This window comes from Hypanus sabinus, chromosome 6, assembly GCF_030144855.1.
Source record: "Hypanus sabinus isolate sHypSab1 chromosome 6, sHypSab1.hap1, whole genome shotgun sequence".
In the NCBI taxonomy this organism is placed as follows: domain Eukaryota; kingdom Metazoa; phylum Chordata; class Chondrichthyes; order Myliobatiformes; family Dasyatidae; genus Hypanus; species Hypanus sabinus.
The window spans coordinates 164,586,732-164,609,423 of NC_082711.1; the positions used below are offsets into that span (position 1 = coordinate 164,586,732).

General features: G+C 43.5%; 1 protein-coding gene across 3 annotated transcripts in view; it reads right to left on the reverse strand.

The window, feature by feature from the left end:
- Window positions 1-21,355: 21,355 nt before the first annotated feature.
- Window positions 21,356-22,692, reverse strand: part of nek8 (NIMA-related kinase 8) — a 230,646-nt gene continuing 229,309 nt past the window's right edge. For all 3 annotated transcript variants that reach the window (XM_059973353.1, XM_059973350.1, XM_059973349.1), the window contains one exon: window positions 21,356-21,511. In XM_059973353.1, the coding sequence (XP_059829336.1) occupies window positions 21,481-21,511 (31 nt within the window). In that variant the 3' untranslated portion in view covers window positions 21,356-21,480. The remainder of the gene's footprint in view (window positions 21,512-22,692) is intronic.

Here is a 22,692-nt window from a genome sequence, read left to right on the forward strand (position 1 = left end):
CTTCCAGTTGCATGATTGTGGGACCCTTGGGCTCAGATGTCATGTGAGACTAATATTGCACCATAAAGCTCAGCTGCAGTTGAGCTGGCCTCTCGCAGCCCCAGTGTCGTGAATTCTTTCCTGACTTTGGGTTCTGTCCGTGTGGAGTTTGAAACTTTCTCACTCTCCCAGCGCCCGCTTGGGCTCCTCCTGGGTGTTTGCACAATGACAGAGATCAGCCGGTTGGTAGGCCAATTGGGACAATTTGCCACTTTAAATTACCCCTTGTGTGCAGGTCAGTGGTAGAAGTAGGGAGGAGGGACAGAGGTAGTGTATGAAAAGGGAGATGTTAGTGGGAATTCGTAGTAAATGAAGTGAAATTCATGTAGTGGTGGTGTGGTTAGATCCTAAATTGCAGCACAGATGTGATGGGCTGAGTGGATTGTTTCCATGTTGTTTGGTTCTATGACAACAGGTTTAAGAACCTTTTGCTCAAACATTTGGGGCTGAGACACAATGAGTATTTGTTCTCCCAGCACTGATATGATAGAAGGAGTAGACTATTTCCATGTTGTTTGATTCTGTGACAATAGGTTTAGAAACCTTTTGCTCATACATTTGGGACTAAGGTGCAAAGAGTATTTGTTCTCTCAGCAAATTCAGTTCCCTTTTCAATATTTGCCTAATTTATTCAAATTTACCTTTCCGTAATTTGTAAGAACCGTTCTTTGTTCTATAAACTGAATATTCAAATGAATAATGACTAATACTCAGATTGCTAAACTTCCAGAGCAAATCACAACTTCTCTCGTCATATTCTGTACTTCTGTCACTCCCTCCGGTTCCTCAAGCAAGATGAATGTGAACATCATTAAGAGCACATTGGAATAAGAAATGAATCTGTTGTTATTTTTGGGGCTTTTCAGACAAGGCTGATGGTCATTGTCTCTCCCCAAACCGGATCATTTGTTAAGCTGCTTCAGAAGATATTTAGGGCACCAACCATGTGTGGTTCTGCAGTCAAATGTAAGGCACACCAGGTTCTGGTGGCAAATTACCTTCTCTGAAGGCCATTAGGTTTTAAGCAATCCATTAGTTTCATGAACAGCAGTAATAATAATAGTTTTTTAATTTAATTTATTTAATTAGTTCAATCTAAATTAGCTCTAGTGTTGGGTCTCTCTCATCCCTTGATCATTAGACCAGTGCTTTGGAATTTAGTACAGGGGCTTAAAATACCCTGCCTGTTTTCAGATAACTATGGCAGGTTATGGTCTTCTCCGATTGTTGCCCTACATTCACAGGCCCTCCCAACTTCTGAGCAGCCGTCTTGCACTCAGTGGCTACTTTATTAGGTACCCTTTGTTCTTCTCTTGCTGTAGCCCATCCACTTCAGGATTCGGCAAGTTGTGCATTCAGAGACGCTCTTCTGCACACCTCCTTCGCAAAGCAAGGAGGACAGCCTTCCTGTCAGCTTGAACCCATCTGGCCATTCTCCTCTGACCTCTCTCATTAACAAGACGATTTTGCCCCCAGAACCTCGGCTCACCGGATTTTCTGTTCTCTCTAAGCTCTGGAGACTGCTGTGTGTGAAAAATCTCAAGAGACCGGCGGTTTCTGAGAAACCCTGAATCTGAGCCTCTTAACCATATTTGGCTGATTGGACAGTTTCATGAACATGCAGATGTACTGGAGTACCTAATAAAGTGGCCATTGAGTTCCTGTCCAGCAATTGCATGGTCTTATTTTGATTAGTCAGGGCATGAAGGATTATGGGGAGAAGGCAGGAGAATGGGTTTGAGGAGGAAATGGATCAGCCATGACGAAGTGGTGGAGCAGATGTGATGGGCCAAATGGCCTAATTCTGCTCCTATGTCTTAAGGTCTTTAAGAGATGAGCGGGGTGGATTTACCCACTGCTGTAGTGTTACAGACATCTTCTGTCGCTTACGAATTCAGTTCATGACTGCTGAGATGTTCGGGTTTAGAGCAGTTCAAGGGAACAGAACCATGCCGTAAACTGGAGAAAACCTCGATTTTGCTTACAGGTGTATTTCTAGCCTGCGTAGAGCCTTGAGAAGTAGCACAAATGCTTCTGTAAACATGCCCAATGGATCACCAGAAGAGAAAATCATATTGACACATCACCTGCGGCCGAGTACTCTTGCGCTCTCTAAGAAGGCAATTGCCCGCAGAAGCAACTTGACAGTTGTGCTGGGTCATGAGTTCAAAGCTTCCTTCTCCTGATTCACCCAAGTGATATAATGTCAGCTGTCCCAAATAATAGTGGCTGCATAGCTAAAAGGAGACCTGGATTAAGCTAAAAATGGTGTATCCCTTAGCAGCATCACAACACATACAAAGTATTAAAGCCTAGAGCCAGCTGATGCTGCCTTTTTCAAAAGGTCCCTTCTGTAAAGTGATCGCAACCTATTTTAAAAGTTTCTTCCTCCATTCAGTTAACCTGATCAACCATTCTAGGTAACCAAAACCCGACCCCCTCTGTCTATTACCTTAGTCACTGCACTGCACTGCAAACACTTTAAGACACTTCTTATAATGTTGTTTACATTGTAAATACTTATTTACATATTTATACACGTTTTATTCCATATCTGTACTTCTAACTTATTTTTATATATGTCTTTATTCCATGTAATTGTTAAATGTGTATTTTTGCGTACAGTGGCAACACAACAACGAACTTTCCTAATAGATGCAAAATGGACTTGATGAATAAAGTTAATCCTAAAGTTTATATTTAAGTGACCTTAAGCTCCACCCAGGCGAGTATTCAGCTAACCTGCTTCTGACTGTGTTGGACAGCAGATATTCCAGCACATAGCCTGGAGAGCATTACGCTGAGAAGTTTTATAGAGCAAGCTTATATGATCATGGACCACCAGGCTGTCATTAACAGATTCATCAACAGCCTACTGGGAGACCCTATCATCCTTACTGCCTCTCCTCTCCCACGGCTATGCTCACACCCTGGTGTTCCAAGAATCAATGTCAGAGTCATGTTTATCAAAGTACATATGCATCATAATATACTACCTTGAGAGTATATACCATATCCTTTCTTGCAGGCATTTACAGGGAAATAACAAACTACCATAGAATTTATGAAAAACTGTACTTAAAGACTGACAAACAGCCAACGTGCAAAAGAAGGCGAATAATAAAAAAAAATTCTGAGAACATGAGACACAGAGGGTGAGTCTGTAGGTTGTGGAATCAGGTAAGAGTTGTGGAGAATGAAATTATCCACACTGGATCAGGAGCCTGATTGCTGAGGGATAATAACTGTCGCTGAACTTGGTGGCGTGGGACCTAAGGTTCCTGTGCTTCCTGCCTGTTGGTAGTAGTGAGAAGAGAGCACGGCCTGGGTGGTCGGGGTCCCTGATGATGGATGCTGCTTTGGTGCGGCCGTGCTCAGCGATGGGGAGGCTTTACCTGTGATTCACTGGGCTCTATCCATCACTCTCTATAGAGGGAGTGGCCAGTGTCCTTCAGAACCTGGCTGAGTATACCATTGAATAGCAAAATCACATTTTATTTTTCTCCTGAAGTAGACTCAAACAAAAACATGGAAAGAAGCAACTCTAATAACTTGCTTCTGTTACTGCGACATTTGGTTTGAATTATTCAACAGAGCAGGATTTTTATTTATCTCGGCTACACCCTGAGAGTAGAAACGCCCAGCTCGGAGTCTCAATGTCAGACTGCCTTCTGATGTGGGATGATTGCACCAGAGTTCTTTAGCAAGCTCACACAAATGCTGATGTAACTGCCTTGATAGGTTAGTTTGCAACAAGGCAGTGTCTGTGTCTGAGAGGCAGAACTGATTGAGAGGATGTTTCCATTGGCTATGGAAGTCCACGATGATATACCTCAGTTGAATTCATGGTTTATTTATTGTGCATAGGTTAAGAGGCTAAAGGCTTTTATCTCATCTAGCACTGTCATCCAGCAGATCGATCTCTGTAGAACAGGAGGGGAGCATAACCCTTACAACGAAGTAATTACTATTGGGAATATTAAAGCAATTGCACGGTGACAGTTGTAATTGCTTTAGACCATAAGATGTCAGACAGAGGAACGGAATTGGGCCATTCAGCCCATCGAGTCTGCTCCATCATTTCTTTGTGGCTGATTTTTTTATCCCATTCTCCTGCCTTCTCTCCATAAACTTTGACCCCTTTACTAATCAAGGAAGTATCTACTTCTGCTTAATATATGCCCATGACAAGATCTCCACAGCTATCTGGCAATGAATTCCACATATTCAACACCAACTGACTAAAGAAATTCCTCCTCAGCTCTGTTCTAATGCCATATCTTTGTATTTTGAGGCTGTGCCCTCTGATCCTAGACTCCACCACTATAGGAAATATCCTCTCCACTTCCACTCTATCTAGGCCTTTCAATATTCAATAGATTTCAGTGAGATACCCCCTTATTCTTCCGAACTCCAGTGAGTAGAGGCCCGGAACCATCAACCGCTCCTCATATGTTAACCCTTAAACTCCTGTTAAATTTGTGTACCATTTGAACACAGTAATAATTGTAACTCCCCTTGCTTTTACAGTCCTTTTTAATAATGAGATAGCCTACTCCAGTGGTTCCCAAACTTTGATAGGTTACCACCCCCTTGGCTCCCAGTCCACGTCCCCAGTGACCCCTCTCCCTTTCCAACCATTGCATAAACACATAAAATATTTCAATTTACGATGCATGGAGGGAAAAAAAACAGGAACTGCAAATTCAAAGCAGTGACAAATGATTGCAAAAAAAAAATTCTAATCAATTTAAAGCTACAAATAAAATTATTTCTTCATTCAATTATAATAAAAACTATTTTCATCAACAATTTTAGAACATAATTTAGTAGTCCAACTATTCAGTACTTCATAGCTTTTTCACCTCTCAATGAGATGGATGGGCTTGGTACAATGTTATCAGCTTCTCAACATTAGGCTGAATGTCACTACATTCAGTAATTTGCTTGCCTGTTTCACTGCTTTGAAAGAAGTTTGGCGACTGTACTGAAGCTGTGCTCTACTAAATATAACGTAGAAAAGACAATAAAGAACGTCCTGACCTTTTCCCACAGTGCAGGGTAGTACTCAGAGATTTCTTTCTGCAAGCAAAAGTCCTGATATGATTTTATAGACCTTGGCTTCGGCTCAAAGTCATTTTGTAGTTTGATCAGTTCTTCCCCCATCCTTCCTGTTAATTCCTCATTACAAGTGTTCAGGAATGAATTTATTACACAATCTGGAATTTGGATCAAGAGATGAATTCTCTTTGGACATGTCTTTATGTAGCTCACCCAGGAGGGTGTATATTTGAATATCATCATCTGGTATTCTTTCATTCTTTTCTAACTCAGACAGGCTCAGAAATTGGAAAAAGGTCACTGCGACCAGTGTTGCACTTAAATAGGGTTAACTTGGACAGAAATGTGGAAACGACTGAGGTGGAAATCGACTTCATTACACTTTGCGAATAATTCTGACAAATAAGCAATGTCATGCCTAATATTCTTGAGTTAATTACTGAATGAAGCATTCAAGTCTTCAAAGAATTTCATCAGTTTTAAAAAGCACACAAAAGCGTCTCGGGCAGTTTCCTTTCAAGAACCATCTGATTTCTATGTGCAACAGCAAGCGTTCAAATTGTTCATCATTCTCAGGACAAAGCTCTCAAAATTGTCAAGAATTGAGAGGGCGGACTTGGTTTTATTTACGGCTGTGATAACCCTGTTTGATGATTTGTGCATCTGATCACCAAGGTTTTCTGCAACAAAACGTTGCCTGTGAATTACACAGCGAAGGGTAAATATGTTAGGTACTGCTTTTTTCAAGAACGTAATAACCCTTTGCTGATACCCTGTCATGGATGTTGCCCCACCTGTTGCACAAGCAAGAATGTTGGTGTGTGGAATGTCCTTCTCATTGAAAAACTGCTCAACAACCCAAAATATTGACTCCGTCTTCGTATCTGTTTCTAGTCCTCTCGCAAATAACAACCCTTCCTTTCATCTTTTATGATTCAAATATAACCAAAGCTGATTTCATCCAACTGCAAAGCAAATTATGTTGTCCTAAGTATGTTGCACAATGTGCCATCCACATTCTCAGACATTTCATCTACTGGTCTTTGAACAGGGTTATCGCTGAGCGGAATTACTTTAATTATGTGGTCTGGTGACTTAAGCAAAGCCATATTCAGAACATCCCTTACTGCTGGCAGAATCAGTTCTTCTCCAATTGTATGGGGGTTTCCAGATTTAACAATGAGCAAACAAATGTTGTATGAAGCACACAAACCCATCACTGTTTTGGTGCGAAGAGCTGGCATACACGTCTTGAAGTGGTTTCCATATCTGAAAGTTTTCACGAAGTGGCTGAAAATAAGCCAAGTTCTTGTTTGCTTTATCAGGGTGTATTCTCTTCATCTGTTCAAGGAGCCCAGATGGTTTGATAGCCTCATTTGAGAAAAATTTTCACACAACTGGTAAGCTGTTGGTTGCTTGGTGCTGGCATAAATCCACAACATGATTTCTTCAGTCCCTATTTTTCATGATATGCCAAATACAGAGGTGTCACATTACTTTTCAACACCTATAATGTGCTTTGAACAAAGTCTAAGAGAACAGTGAGTTAGCAAGAGATGAGTTGATTACATGATCATTGTAATTTATTATGGGGCACTAAAGAGCAAATGCTTATTTATGCCAAGGACCAGTACTATTAAGCAAATAGTCCATGGACCCCAGGTTGGGAACCCCCGGCTTATAGTAAGTAATTGATTACTTTAATTAAGCTTGTAATCCCTAAGCTGCCCCCTTGCTATCAAGCATCTCCCTATCACCCCCTTAGAAACTCTCATTGCCCGGGGAGGGGGGGAAAGCAATATCATCCACTCTGGGAAGCATTGGTATATACTATCCAGTTTAAACCTAAACATAGCGCATACAGGGGTCTGGCCCTGCACCAAATCCATTCCCAAGAAGGTTAACATTCCCATGGTAAAGGGTGAAGTTGTTCGAAAGAAGAATGCGAATAATTGCAGAAAGAGATTAGAAAATTTTCTGTCTGCATCACAAGTAGCTTAAAATAGAACCTCAAATTGGTTATCCAAAAAATTGAATGGTATATGCTCAGGACAAACCAGTTCAACAGGGAACTTGTATTTCAACTACTAAAAGTTAGACCGAAAAGGTTGTTATTTGAGAAAAATGGTTCATGAATGAAAGCTACAAGCTCCACTGCAGCACAGCAGTTAGCGCAATACCGTTACAACTCAGGCCGGTAGGAGTTCTGAGTTCAATCCTGGCATCCTCTGTAAGGAGTTTGTACATCCACCCTGTGGAATGCATGGGTCTCCTTCAGGTTCTCCAGTTTCCACCCACAGTCCAAAGACATACCAGCTGATAGGTTAATTGATCACTGTAAATTGTCCTGAGGTTAGGCGAGGGTTAATCAGGGTTGTGGGGTTGCTGGGACAGCAGGGCTCGAAGGGCCAGCAGGGCCTACTCCACAGTGTATCACTAAATAAATAAAAATCAAACAGTTCCTTTAAAAAGCTGCTAAGTCCACCTCCAATCCTGGCACTCTCTATGGGTTATCTAACATCATTTGCACTTCTCCCATTACATTTGTACCAAAGTTAAGTAGAAAGAACTTTCATTTCCAGTTGCTGGTGGCATGCTTTAAAGGACCAGGAGGACCTATTCCACACCTTATCTCTAAAATATAAAACAGAAAAAAGAAAAAAAACACATTTAGCCATAAATTATTTTTACCATAAAGATAAAACAAAATCACCTACCCACAAGGGAAAAACCACATTCTATCTCAGCAGGCAATGTTCTTCCTTTGTGTGTGAGTGAATTCTGGTTTGTGGAGAAGATGCCCTTGCACACTGTCTCTAGTAAGCTTGAGGACTTACCACTGGTAGAAATCACGGCGCAGAGTTTCAGCTACTATTTTTGCAGGGGGAAGACAAAGATATTTAATAAAATTTAAGAATTCCTGATAAGGCTCTAAAGTAGGGGCTCTCACCTAGGGTAGATGAACCCCTTGCTTAATGGTCTATTACACAAAAAACTTGGGAACCCCTGTTCAAAAGCATGAACTGCAGAAATGCTAATAGACAGGTAAGGCAGCAACAAAGACAGTCTCACTATGAAGGTCCAGAATTCAATTCATTTGGGTTGGGTTAATTAGCTCGGCTGGGACTATATCTAGGATGCTAAAAATAACCTCTATTTCGAAGTAATCAGCATTGTAGAGCCATTCTCAGTGAATTAATGGCTACAACAAGAATGAACATTAGATTTTTTAAGCGAAGGCAACAGAAGAAGTAATTCCCTATTAGGTTTACTCTGACTCAATCCTACAGCTCTGTAGAAGATTACACCGCAGAGGGGATTAAAATACTGTTGTGGGATCTGGTTGAGGTAGAAGCCCCCCCCCCCCCCCGCTTAATTGGTTCCAATTACAATAAATAGTAACAAGGGGGAGCTTCTTTACTCAGAGAGTGGTAGCTCTGTGGAACAAGCTTCCAGTTGGAAGTGGTAGAGGCAGGTTCAACATTGTCATTTAAAGTAAAATTGGATAGATATGTGGACAGGAAAGGAATGGAGGGTTATGGGCTGAGTGCAGGTCGGTGGGACTAGGTGAGAGTAAGCGTTCGGCATGGACTAGAAGGGCCGAGATGGCCTGTTTCCATGCTGTAATTGTTCTCTGGTTATATGGTCATAAATTATTGAAAAAGGAGTTAGATAAAGCAAGGTAGGCCAGTATGGTAGGGCAATAGAGTGGCAGGAATGTTTAACTTATTACAGTCTCCATTTTAGTATGAGTTAACAAAGTTATGGATGGCAGGATAGCATAGTGCATCAGTTTAATGCTATTACTGTTCCAGCTGCCTGGGTTCATGTCCCACTGCTGTCTGTAAGGTGTTTGTATGTTCTCCCCATGACTGTCTGGGTTTCTTCGGGGTACTCTAAGCTTCCTCCCACTTACCAAAGGCATACAGATTAGTAGGTTAATTGATCACACAGAATATAGAACATAGAAATCTAGGACATATTACAGGCCCTTCAGCCCACAATGTTGTGCTGGCCATGTAGCCTATTCTAGATAGGCTTCTACATAGCCCTCTATATTTCTAAGCTGCATGTACCTATTGTATCTGCTTCCACCACCATTGGCAGTGCATTCCACACTCCCACCACTCTCTATGTAAAAAACTTACCCCTGATGTCCCCTCGGTACCCATTTCCAAGCACCTTAAAACTGTGCCCCCTTGTGTTAGCCATTTCAGCCCTGGGAAAAAGCCTCTGACTATCCACATGATCAACGCCTCTCATCATCTTATACACCTCTGTCATCCTCCGTCGCTCCAAGAAGGAAAGGCCAAGTTCACTCAACCTGCTCTCCTAAGGCACACCCTCCAATCCAGGCGACATCCTTGTAAATCTCCTCTGCACTCTCTCTATAGTATCCAAGTAACTGGGCAGCCCAGGCCTGCTGGGTCAGAATGACCGGTTACTGTGCTGTATCTCCGGATAATGTAAAATAAAAATGATCGTTAACACAATGACACATTTCACTGTATGTTTCATGATAAATGGGTTGGCACGGAAGCGTAGTGGTTAGCACAATGTTTTACTGTACCAGTGACCCCGGTTCGATTCCCACTGCTGCCTGTAAGTTCTCCCGGTGACCACGTGGGTTTCCTCCGGGTGCTCCAGTTTGCTCCCTCAGTCCAAAGACATTCTGCTTGGTAGGTTAATTGGTCATTGTGAATTCTCCCGTGATTAGACTAGGGTTAAAATCAGAAGTGGGTGGGGGGGCGCGGGGTTGCTGGGCAGCATGGCTCGAAGCGCTGGAAAGGGCAAATTCTGCGCTGTACATCAATAAATAAATCTAATTCTGAATGACGCTGTGTCTTGCTTTCTGATTACAAAGTCATGTGAATTTTGTGGTGACTGAAAATCCTGGGCCTTCCTATAGTGTTAAAGCCAGGAGTGTAAACTCTCCTTAACCTCTGATGTAAAAATCCATCTGTGCATTGGGATTAAGCACCAATGAAATCCACACAAATGGGACAATGGTGGATTTTGCAGCAATCCGTACAAATTAATTCATTGATAAGGGAGCTATTGGCGAGTAACAGTGAGTAGTTTTAGCTGTTGTTCACATTAGAATTGCTTCCTTTCAAGATCAATGCTATATTGAAATCTGCACACAGCTTCATGGAAATCAACAATGCACTTTCCAAAGACATCAATAGCAAGGAATGTGCGGTCAATACCAATCGTATTTCCCCCAGGTCCTAAAGCCCACCCCCACCAGCTACTTGTGACATTTAACCCTTTGCACTCCTAACATTGTGGTCAGATACACAAGAAAGTCTGAAGACCCTGGAAATCCAAGCAACCCACACAAAATGCTGGAGGAACTCAGCAGGCCAGGCAGCATCTATGGAAATGAATAAACAGTTGACGTTTCAGGCTAAGACCCTTCTTCGGGACTGAAAAGGAAGTTGGAGGGGGTGGAAATGCCTGAATGAAAGGATGCGGGGAGGGGAAGGAGGCTAGCTGGAAGGTGATAGGTGAAGCCAGGTGGGTGGGAAAGGTCAAAGGCCAGAAAAGAATGAACCTTGTTTCCAAAGATGCTGCCTGACTTGCAGATTTCCTCCAGCACCTAGTGTGTGTTGTAGTCAGAATGTCTGTATTTACCATTAGCTATTATTGGCAATTTCTGATCGTCACTTCATCCAGCCGCCAATCCTCAAATCAGTGGAAATCACCAGGCATTCATTCTGTCAATCAAGCTTGCTTACAATTGTACTCATGCACGTAACTTAACTGCGACAATTCTCCACTCGCATCTTTCATTGGTAAAGGTTATCGCAGTTTGAGCTCGAGCTGCTTGCGTTCAAACGGGAGTAATAAAGCTGACGGAGAGGATCACTGTTCGAGATCTCCTTTCTTCTCTCAGGTGAGGTTGTCAAAAATAATCCCACACCCTGCATTCAACTCACTAAGCGAATCACCTTGCAGTTTCTGGGAACTTAACGTCACAAGTTCTAATACTTTGTTGCTCATGAGCTATTCCTGGCAATATCCCGAGGTGGTGAAACATGTAACTGCTAGTTATATTATGACACGTGTTTGTTTTTCATAAAACACTCCAGCACAGTACAGTCCCTTCAGCACACAATGTTGTGTCAACCTTTTACCCTAGTCTAAGGTCAATCTAAACCTTCCCTCCAAAATGGCCTTCCATTTCTCTGTCATCTATGCACCTATCTAAGAGTTCCTTAAATGCCCCTAATATATCTGACTCTTCCACCACCCCTGGCAGGGTGTTCCACATGCCCACCATTCTGTGTAAAAAATCCTTAGCTCCAACATCCCCCCCAATACTTCTCTCCAATCACATTTAAATTATGACCCCTTGTATCGGTCATTTCCACTCCGGGAAAAAGTCTCCTGCTGTCCCTTGATCTCTGCCTCTTATCTTGTAGTTCTATCATTTTCCCCAAAATCCACACAGTTTAAAATAAAGTCCTCTCCTCGAAAATGAGAACCAACACACAGAGTTTGTATGAATACACATTTTATTTTGAAAAAGACGAACATACAGGCAATCATCTCTTATTCTGGCTTTTAAGCATCTCTACCTCGATGATCAACAACAGAGCTAAAAAATAAATAGCTTTAGAAGGGAAATTATACATGGGAGTCTTGGAAAGCAGAAGGCAACTCCAAAGTTTTCCAAATGATTTAAGTAACCTACAAAATGGAATTACATTAACATGCCATTGAGATTATTTCCCACCTCTTCATTATTTTTATTACAAAAACACTCGAGTCTCTAACCTACTACAAAAAAACAGTTAAAGTTGTAGATGTAATTTCATTTAAAATATTCAGCTTTAGAAAAAAATTTTCCATTTTCAAAATCGGTGAACACAGACACTGACATAAAAACGGTTTGCACCTGATATCGTTTGCACTTAGCAAAAGATAGCAACTTCCATGAGGGAGCACGTGAGGGAGAGCAGAAAGGGAAAAGAATGACTGAAAAGAGAGAAACTTAAAAAAAGAAACAAACTTCTTTAATTTCTAACATCACTGTGTTATATATTAGTAGCTTTAACTATTCACATCTTTGAATGCGGGCACTTACTTATTGCACATGGCTTAGTTCACTAAAACATCGTAAATGGGCATTTCTCAACAATCAGCCACAGTCAAATAGAAATATAAACTAGGCCAAAGCCTTGCTGTGGACAGAATGTCACTCCTCATATTCCAAAATAACACTGGGATGAAAATAAAGGCCTCTCTTACCCTCTCCCTCAGAATGTTTCTTTTGCTCTTTGAAATGGATGCCTGAAAACTTCCCATGTTAATCTATCAAAGTTATAGAATAGAGAAAAGTCAGAACAACCAGAGACAGCCCTGAACCCACATCAGCAGTCCCCAAAGTCAGTGGATTACACTCTTGCGAATCTTGCTGACCACATGGCTGTCAGAGGCTGTGATCATGTTTACGCACACGGTTGCTCTCCACAGACTACATTTTGACAAAGCAAAATGGGAAGAGGAATCACTTGCTTGTTAAAGAGACTGAGTAAATGGACGATGCTTCCTGTCAGGTGGAGAGTCTACAACCCACCCACCCGCACCACCACTGACCAGCATGGAATTGTAAGCAGCTACTCTGAAAACACTGAACTAATACTGAAAGCTGGCTTATGTTTGATCACCTGAGAAGCCAACTTTCAACAGCTTACAGTATGCAAGGTGATTCGTCCTTTTAACAAACAAACACACAAACATATTCGGCACCACCCAAACCCAGCCTGGAGTTGAGCCCCTTTGCATTACCGACTGTCACCTGAAAGAATTGTATCCTTCCCCCTTAATGGATATTGTTACGGTGCCCTTGATCTCTTCACACGGGTCTGGGGACAAAGTTAAAAGTTGCCTGGAGGAAAATATTTCCTTCTAAATCCAAACATGTCTTCAGACTGCCTCCTCCAGTCCTGCGTGGGTTGGATCTGTTTTCGGAATGACCCCTCAGAGTGGGAATATAGATCAGACTGAGTATGTTCTCAAATGCCCCAAAGTGTGAGCACGGTTGGTGAAATAATGGCAAATTAAAATGAGACGTACATTTTCTTCGTTTGTTTAAAAAAAAGCCACACGGTGGAGGTATTCTTTGTCTCCCTGAAGTGGGCAGACTCACTGTTCGAGTACCATGCCATCTTTTGCACACATACAGTAGCAAGGTTCGTAGTCCACCGAGAAATCCCAAATCTACCTCAAAAAATTTTGGTTCCCGAGCAATCTGTTTGTATCACAATGTACATTTATAAAAAGGAAAGCTTTCAACGTTAAAGGAAGTGAATTGGTCCCTTTCCTCCTGGCCAAGGCTCAAGCTATTATCTTCTGAGGGATCTCCACAGAAGCTCGGATAAAGATTGAGTTGTCCCTGATATAATTCCTCTTCTTGATCTCCTCGTGGGAAATGAACTTGGGGTACCCGAAGCCAAGGCTGCTTTCATCCATGGAGTTCCTGGAGTTCAGAGGCTTCTGGAAGTTCTTCCAGTTGGGGTCGGGGGTGAAGGTTTCAGTGATGTGTTGCGGTTTTGACAGGGATGGGTCACTCTGGTCCATAATGGAGAAGGTCACCTTGTAGGAGAAGGGCCACTCCAGCAGGTTGTCGTACTCGCCTGGGAGGACGCGGATGTAGACCGACAAGTGGGTCCCCTCCCCACTTCCGTTGCCGTTGAGGAATGCCGACACTTGCAGCTTGTAGCCGTAGCGATGGGTGTAAAACGGGGGGCTGAAAAACTCGTAGTTGTTCCTCAGTTTGGCCTCCTGCAGCTTGCGCATGTAGTCGGCTATTTTCCAAATCAGGACACCATCGCTGCCAACTGAGAGCTCCTCCACCTCCCGCCGCAGCTCCAGGATATCTTGGCGCTGTCGGCTGACCAAGCTGCACATGATATTCAGGTGCACCTTCATGCTCTCATCAATATGTCTGCTCATCGCAATCTTGTGGCACTAGGTGGAAAAAACACAAAGGCTAATTAGTTTTCAATCCCAGGCATGAAAGCTTTAATCCATAAGAAGCCTGTCTCAAGGCCTCTACGAGACGGGAGTTTCAAAGGATGAGGACGGGACCTCATTGAAACCTTCCAAATACTAAAAGAATTGAACAGAGTGAATGTGGAGAGGGTATTCCACTAATAGGAGAGTCTAGGATCCAATGGCACAGCCTCAGAATAAAGTGACGACGCTTTAAAACTGGTTTGAGGAGGAATTTCTTCAGCAAATCTTAGAATCAGAATCCGGTTTAATATATCCATCATGTGTTGTGAAATTTGTTAAATTAGCGGCAGCAGTACAATGCAATATATGATAAATATAGACAAAAAATGAATTACAGCATGTATATTAAATAGTTAAATTAAAAATAGTGCAAAGGTAGAAAATTTAAAAAGTGAGATAGTATTCATGGGTTCAATGGCCTTTTAGAAATCGGATGGCGGAGGGGAAGAAACTGCTACTGAATCGTTGAGGCTTCTGTACCTTTCTTCATTACAGTAACAGTGAGAAGAGGGCATGACCTGACTGGTGGGGGTCCTTAATAACGGACGTCACATTTCTGAGGCACCGGTCCTTAAAAGATGTCTTGGACACAACAGAGGCTAGTACTCATGATGGAGCAGACTAATTTTGCCACACTGGGCAGTGGAGGCCAAGACATTGGGTGTATGTAAGCAGGGGGTGATAGGTTCTGAATTGGTAAGGGGGGGGGGGGGGGTAAGAATTGGTTTGAAATAAGATCAGCCACAATTGAATGGTGGTGCCAATTTGATGTTTTGACTCTCATATACCTTTTGGTCTTACATTAATTTCCAAGAAATGTTCTAGTCACACTAAAAAGTCTTTCGTGGACAAAGTGCCAGTGCTTTGATTAAAAACTCTGCCAGCGTGAACATTGTCTCTGCTCAGTGACGTTAGGATTCACAGGTAAGTCCAGGCACTGAGCGAAGGGGTTGCCGTACTGTAGAGTAGAAGGACAGGAGGCATCCATTTCCTGCAAGACTCAGTCTGCTCAACATAGGGCAGGTGAGACAGAAGGACAACTGGCATACTTGTTGAAATGTGTCATTTTGTTCCATACTCTCCACCCCATCAATTATGAACTGTACTTTATGAGGGTAAGTTATCAAATTTTCCTTTGTGTGAACTTTGACAAACCCATTACACACTCCGTTGAGTACATACCCAGCTGCGCTCACAATATGTCCAAATAATCTATGGTTTCAGAGGGAATAACCTTGCCCGTGTCATAGCCCATTTTACAAAAGCGAGAGTCCCTGTGACAAAATTTATGCAAAAAGGTGTGATTTTTTTTAAAAGGAAGGGAAAAATTATTACAATACTTGGGTTGAAGGATGCTGCTAGGGTGGGAGAGGAGAAGGGCTTAAGGTCACACCTCTTGAGGTGGGTGTAGCGGTGGATGAAGCCAGGAACAGCAGCTGCATCTGATGCAAGCGGGAGGCCCACAAGAGTGATATTACTCACCCCAGCTCACATTCCCAGGAGACCAATGAACGTAGTCCAAGCTAGAGGAACTGGAGATGAAGAGGCTGCATGTCTAGATCAGTTCTCTTCAAAGGGGATGTTGGGTACAGGCTTGCAGCCAGGGAAATCCATCATCTAAGCTTATTATACCCTTGCTTTGGGCGACTTTTCCCACAAAGTCTGCCCGCGGCTCCGCTTGAAGCTTTGTCGGAATGACACCAGAAGAGCTGGAACAAACTTGCAAGGCATGGGAATTGGAGGTCCCAGAGGATGCGCTGGAGCTCGGGGGTTCTGAAGAATGGATAGGGGCAGTGGGAGGTGGGGTATCAAATGAGCTGGGGAATCTGAAGGGTGCTTTGTTGTTATATGTTGCCAGTCAAGCTGTCATTTGCTTCCATACAGGTTGTTGTATCCACAGTGAGTCATTGCCAATGGCCTTAGTGCTACCCCCATCTTTTAGTGTGGCTCTCTCCCTCGTGGTTAACGAGAATTTACTGCACATATTGCCAGTGCACTGGGGAAACATTGTAGGTTCTGAGGCACAGAGGCATCAGCTGTGAAACAGCACAGCCTCTCAGCCAAGCAACTCTTTCCCATCCACCCTTGGTGATGGCCGTACAAGGCCGCACATCTGAACCCAATCCAGACATGTGGTGGAGCCTTCTCAATGAGAAGAGAGGAGTACAGGAGGGGTACAGTGGAGGAATTAGGATGGGGAAAAATGGCATGAAAGTCAGGGTTGGGGTTAACAAACGGAGAAACAATACTGTGTTGTCACATTTAATGCCGCACAACCTGACGGCAGGCAAAGAAGCTGGGCCTCTTTTGTGAAAATGTGGGGGATTTGGACCACTTTAATGTACTTTGGTCCATTGAAGATTGGAGCTATCTGGTTTCAAACTAACTCTGCTCACCTCCATTTAATTATAACAGAGTCTTTTCTTCTTTAAAGAAAATAGGTCTAAATGTATAAACTACATGCAGACCACCAAAGGAAAGGACTGAACTGGGCAGGGAGGTTCAGCTATATATTGAGACCATGCATGCACTCTCCATGGTGAGAGAAACCTGGCATCGCAGTGTTTGAAGGCCTACAAGTGATGGTACAATCCACCGTGTTTAAGGCCGACAAGGGAAGGGCAGGGTGGGAATCTTACCCTGTGTTTGCAGCCTGCATCCTTGAAGGGACAGAGAACCATGGCCGTGTTGCAGTTGTCCTTCAGGTGATGCGCAAGGTCCTCCCGGGCGATGTTTGCCATTCCACATTGGTTGGGACAGGCCACTGGGTATCGTGGGCACTGATATTGGTGATTCTGTCGGAGAATTCAAACCGCAGTCATTTTCCCCGCCGTTGGTCCACGTGAAACTAAAGCACATCCTGAAGCAACCTGGCCTCATGCCATTCTCCTCATTGCTGACTACAACAGAGAAAATCCAAGCAGGGCAGTGTGCCTCTGCGTCCCTCTAACAATGGCCGCTCTGTCCTGAGGCCCTGTTTCTCAGCCCATCACACCCCACATTGTTATGGCACTCTCCTCTACTACCCTCTGTTCCTCAAACAAATGTTCATTCCCTCAAACTGGGCACAGAGAGGCCATCACAGCTTCACTTCTCCACGTCACAGGCACAGCCTCAGAATGAAGGAAGCCCCTTTCGAACTGAGCTGGAGGTATTTCTTTAGCCAGAAGTGGTATATCTGTGGAATATATTGCCACTGAGGGATATGGCAGATCTTACTAAGACAGACCATAAGACATTGGGGGAGAATGAGGCCATTCTGCCAATTGGGTCTACACCGCCATTCCACCATGGCTGATTTATTAACCCCCCTCAACTCCTTTCTCCTGCCTTCTCCCCGTAACCTTTGACACCCTTCCTAATTATGAACCTATCATCTTCCACTTCAAATGAACTGGCTTCCACAGCCATTTATGGCGGTGAATTCAAAAAAGCAAATGCAATGTTAGCACTCATTTCTTAGTTGGTAAGGGAGCTAAGGATTGTAGAAGAAGGGAGTATGAGGTTGGAGAAAAAATAAGCCATAATTGAATGGTGGAACAGACTTAATGGGCTGAATGGCCGAATCATTCTCTTACATCTTATCTTTCTAATTTTATGGTCAAACTGGATGTCTATTTATTCAGCATGAGGGGAAATCCTGGCATTGCCACTCATCCCATGTCTCAAGCAAAGCCTCCAAAATGGCCGTGATTCAGACCAAGGATGTCCATCCCCAGAGCTAAAGTTGTGCAGCCTGCTTTCCAAAATGGAATCTGCACCGCACCCCGGGCCCTGATGGGCCTGGGCCACATTGCAGAGCAGCCTCTCATTTCTGCCAGGCACCCTTCAAGCGGCTCCACGCGCCGCAAAAGGCATTAAATGACGGTGGAAATTCTCCCGTTGTAACCTCAGCTGCCATCATCTAAGCGGCAACCCTGGGCCCAGCAGGAAACCAACCTGTATGGTGTCAAACACGAACTCCTTGCCGCAGAACTTGCAGGGCTGTGTGCGTTTGGGACAGTCCGTAAGACAATGTTGTGAGAGCAAGCGCCGCATCATTCTGGCCCCACATTTGTTTTCACAGTACACGCTCTCTTGAGGGCAAATCCCCTGGTGATTCTGTGAGACAACGGCAGATACAACTTCATGAATACAAAGAGAATATTAAACCAGACAATAGCTTGGAATCCAGCATGAACGAACTCAAGGCCAAGGACTAAAATTAGATTACCTTTATTTGTCACATGTACGAGAAAACATACTGTTAATGGACTGAAATCTAATCAGTCCTGGTCACCATGCCTCAGTTGCAAGCATAGCATGCCCACAATTCACTAAGTCTTTGGAATGTGGGAGGAAACCGCAGCTCCCTGAGGAAACCCACACAGTCACGGGGAGGACATACAAATTCCAAGGGGAAATGAACCTTGGTGGTCTTTACAGGGAAGGTGTTCCCACAGTTCTGTTAGAGAGGAAGCTCCAGGATTTAGCATCGTTAAGAATGGATGAGCCTTTCCCAAATTACAGCAGCGCTCCATTCCTGCCAACTGTCGGTAATCCAGCGAGTGCACTGATCAGAACCGTCGCTGCAAACCAACTTCACGCACAGCAGAAGATTCCTGCGGCATTCCTCTCTCCCTAATAGCCGGCAAATCCATCGTTTCAGTCTCTCAGACACTCATTCATATCAAGGGAGTTGCATGTACAGTAAGCCAGGCGTCAGTAAGCTATGGACAGCCTATATATATTTCTACTGTAGGCCAGGATGATACGTGACTGGAAGTGGACGTGTGGGACTGAGGTTCCCATGGGCCTGCTGCCTTCATCATTCCTGGGCTGGAGCTCAGACTGCCACGGATTTTGCCGCTGGTGCACGGTGCAGCCAGGATGTGCCAGTAACAGAGCAGACAAATGGCACAGAATCAGAGTCAGTTTCATTATCACCAACGTACGTCATGAAACTTGTTGATTTGCAGCAGTACAGTACAATGCATGAAATATATTATACATTTTAAAAAGAAATACACACACACACACACACACGCACACACATATATATATTCATTTATTTATTTATCTATTCATTCATTCATTCTTCTCTACACTTTGTGGTGCATTGGACAGCAATCTTGCTGTTTCTTTAGCATTTTGTCTGTTTTTTTACATATAACAAATAAGTATGTGATAAATAATATATATATTGTAAATAAAAAGAGAAAAACCAGTGAGGTCGTGTTCGTGGGTGCATCGCCTGTTCAGAAATCTGATGCCGGAGGGGAAGAAGCTGTTTCTAAAACGCTGATTAAAACTCCGATTGGTGTTGAACCTCTGGAGTGTTATTGGAATTGCATTCATCCAGGTAAATGGAGAGTATTCCATCTCACTTGTTCCAGACCGGACAGGGCACTGACATGTTCTGTTGTTTTACAGTCATTGCCCATAAGTCTTCAGCATAAAAGGTCTGTTTTAAGGCCAGCAAATTAAATAACCATCTCTTCTGGACAGAGCCAAACAGATTAATATCACGCCTGGCTGCACTCTAATGTTATCTCATTTATTCTACTGCATTGCACATTCAACAGCATCACTACTGGCAGAAACACTGGTAGGAGTACATACATGCAAGTACTGAAATGGAAAATCCTCTTTCAAGTATAACGTTTAAATGTAGATGCTTTAAATGACCCAAAAAGCAGAAAATCGGGTTTAATTTGTTCACAGTTGCGCAGAGGAGGGCAGGAACCACATCAATAAGTTCTCTCCCCTTAGCTTCTCCATGTTTGCAGAGTGAGGTCTGGAGACATCTGGCCCACACCAGTACTGAATGCATCTTTAGCACAGGTTAGGAGCAAGTTCAGCACCATGGGAACGCCAGACTACATCTGGGCTGTGTTTACAAAAGCATAATCCATAAACTCACAGCGCAGTCGTGTGGAAAAGGCAGTTAAGGATACCAAGCACTACCCTGCCCAGTAGGATAACCAGCCAAACTGTGAGAGGCAACAAAGGTTAAATAGGAAGAACTGCAGCCTTTGAATAAAAGCACTGGACTTCAGAAAAATAGCTAGTGATGTTTCTGGATGTCTTGAGAGTGACTGGAAAATTTGGTTTTCTGTTGTTTGGCTGAGACTTAAGCCCCATTGGCTCTGTTGTGGATTAGTCATTACAGCACAGGGCATTTAACTAAACCCATGCATTCCCTTTCTCAGAATGGAACAGTAATCCAGATCCTCTCTCAGCCAACAACAGTACTGTACAAAATAGCCATATTCACCACACACACACACACGCTTGTCACTGGGTGATTTCTCAAGCACTTGTGACAGACAAGTTGGGAAGCCAGTTGTGGCGCCTTTCACTTCTCAGCAACACCACCTTTGGTCCATTTGACACAAAAATACAAGGGGTGATTGATAAGTTTGTGGCCTAAGGTGGACGGTGTCAGTTTTTGAAAACCTAGCACATTTATTTTTCCTACATTTACACACTTAGTCCAGCGGTCGTGGACATACGGATCCCTTCTTTGTAGAAGTCAGTGACTTGAGCCTCCAGAAGTGGTCGACAGCATGGGGTGATTGATATGTTCATGGCCTAAGGTAGGAGACGTTATTAACATCAAACTTTCTGCATTTTCACTCAAAGAGTTGAACTGCACGTGCATGTAACGAGAGTTGTATAACTCATCTCCTTCTACCTTAGGCCACAAATTTATCAATCACCCCTGCTGTGGACCACCTGCAGGTCCAAGATGCTCGTGCAGTTCAACTCTGTGAAAGGGATCCGTTTGCTCCACGACTGTTGGACTAAGTGTGTAAATGTAGGAGGAGACTATGGTGAAAAATAAATGTGCTAGGTTTTCTAAAATTGACTCCTTCTACCTTAGGCCGCGAACTTATCAATCACCCCTCGTACACCAAGTTCTCCGTTAGTGTGTGGCTATAACTAAATATACATACACGATCTCTCATTAACCTGAGAAATGCTAGCGGCATGGGAGCGTAATATTAGCATAACAACATTACTGTACTAAGCAACGGAATTCCAATCCACTAGTACCTGTAAGGAGTTTGTACATTCTCTCTATGACTATGTGGTTCTCCAGTTTCCTCCCACATACCAAAGACATATGGGTTTGTCAGCCCGTATTTCTAAATAAGAGCAGAATCTCCTGCCATCATTATTTAATGCAGCCACATCTGTGGCCTGCCAGCATTTGTCAGTCAGTCAGTGGAGGGCTCACCTCGTAACCTTCACCGGTGAAGTCGTTGCCGCAGTATTCACACTTGACGCGTCGCTTCGGGCAATCTTGCTGCAAGTGCTCCGCCAGGTCCCTCCTGCTCAGTTTGACGGTACAGCGGTTTGGGCAAGGTATCACATTAAATGGGCACGTGGCAAGGTGGGGCTGTGGAATCAGAGAACAAGATCAGGAGATCACCAAAGCTAAAGTCCCTCAGACTCGCTCCCCAGTCTACACTTCAGAGAAATTGTTGGCAGAGCATTGAAATTAGTCCCAAGGGTGATTATAGGTGATTATAACCAACTTGCCGGCAATATTCCTAATTAAGCTCTGTAGATTTTTTATTGAGGTACATATGTGTCACCATATACAACCCTGAGATTCATTTTCTTGCGGACATTTAGAAGAAAATAAAATGAGGCTTCCATTGGTCAGAGTTGACTAGAAATATTGCATCCTAGCTGTCTAGATAATCGAGCCTGGGTAGTATGATATGGAGAGCCAGCTGTTGCCCATGTAGCAGGCTCCCCCTCTCCACGCATCTGATGAACCCAAATGGTTATATTACGGACAGGAAAGGAATGGAGGGTTATGGTCTGAATGTGGGCCAGTGGGACTAGGTGAGAGTAAGCGTTCGGCACGGACTAGAGGGCCTGTTTCCGTGCTGTAATTGTTATATGGTTCTAAATGATCCTCAGGGACTCCAGCACTGGATTTTTCCCTCGGGGTTTACTCCCGAAGCCTTCCCCATGAGTAGGGCAGCGGAGGTTTGAGATCAGAGCTTTTCTTCTCCTGGATGAGCTGCCAACCAGGGCTGACAAGCCCCATCTGCCTGAATACAAGAAACTAAAGAAATACAATACAATTTATGAAAAACTATACATAAAGACTGGCCAATCACCATTGTGCAAAAAGAAGGTAACTTGTGATATATAGACACTGTATAAAGATGGATGAATGAACGTAGTTATGATGAATACTGACAACATGAGACGTAAAGTCTTTGAAAGTGAATCTGGAGGTTATGGAGTCAGGTCAGAGTCGAGGTCAGTGAAGTCATCCACGCCTGATGGTTCTAGAGTAATAACTGGTGCTGTGGGATTTAAGAAGTAGAGAGAAGAGAGCATGGCCTGGATGGTGGGGGTCCTTAATGATGGATGCTGCTTTCTTGTGGTAGCGCTCCTTGTAGATGTGCTCAATGGTAGGGAGGGTTTAGCCCGTGATAGACTGGGCTGTATCCACAACTTTCTGTGGAATTTTCTGTTCCCAGGCATTCCTAACGAAGAATCCCATCCAGGACTCAGGGATAGCTGAGAGGTGTCATTAGCAATGAATAGCCTATAAAT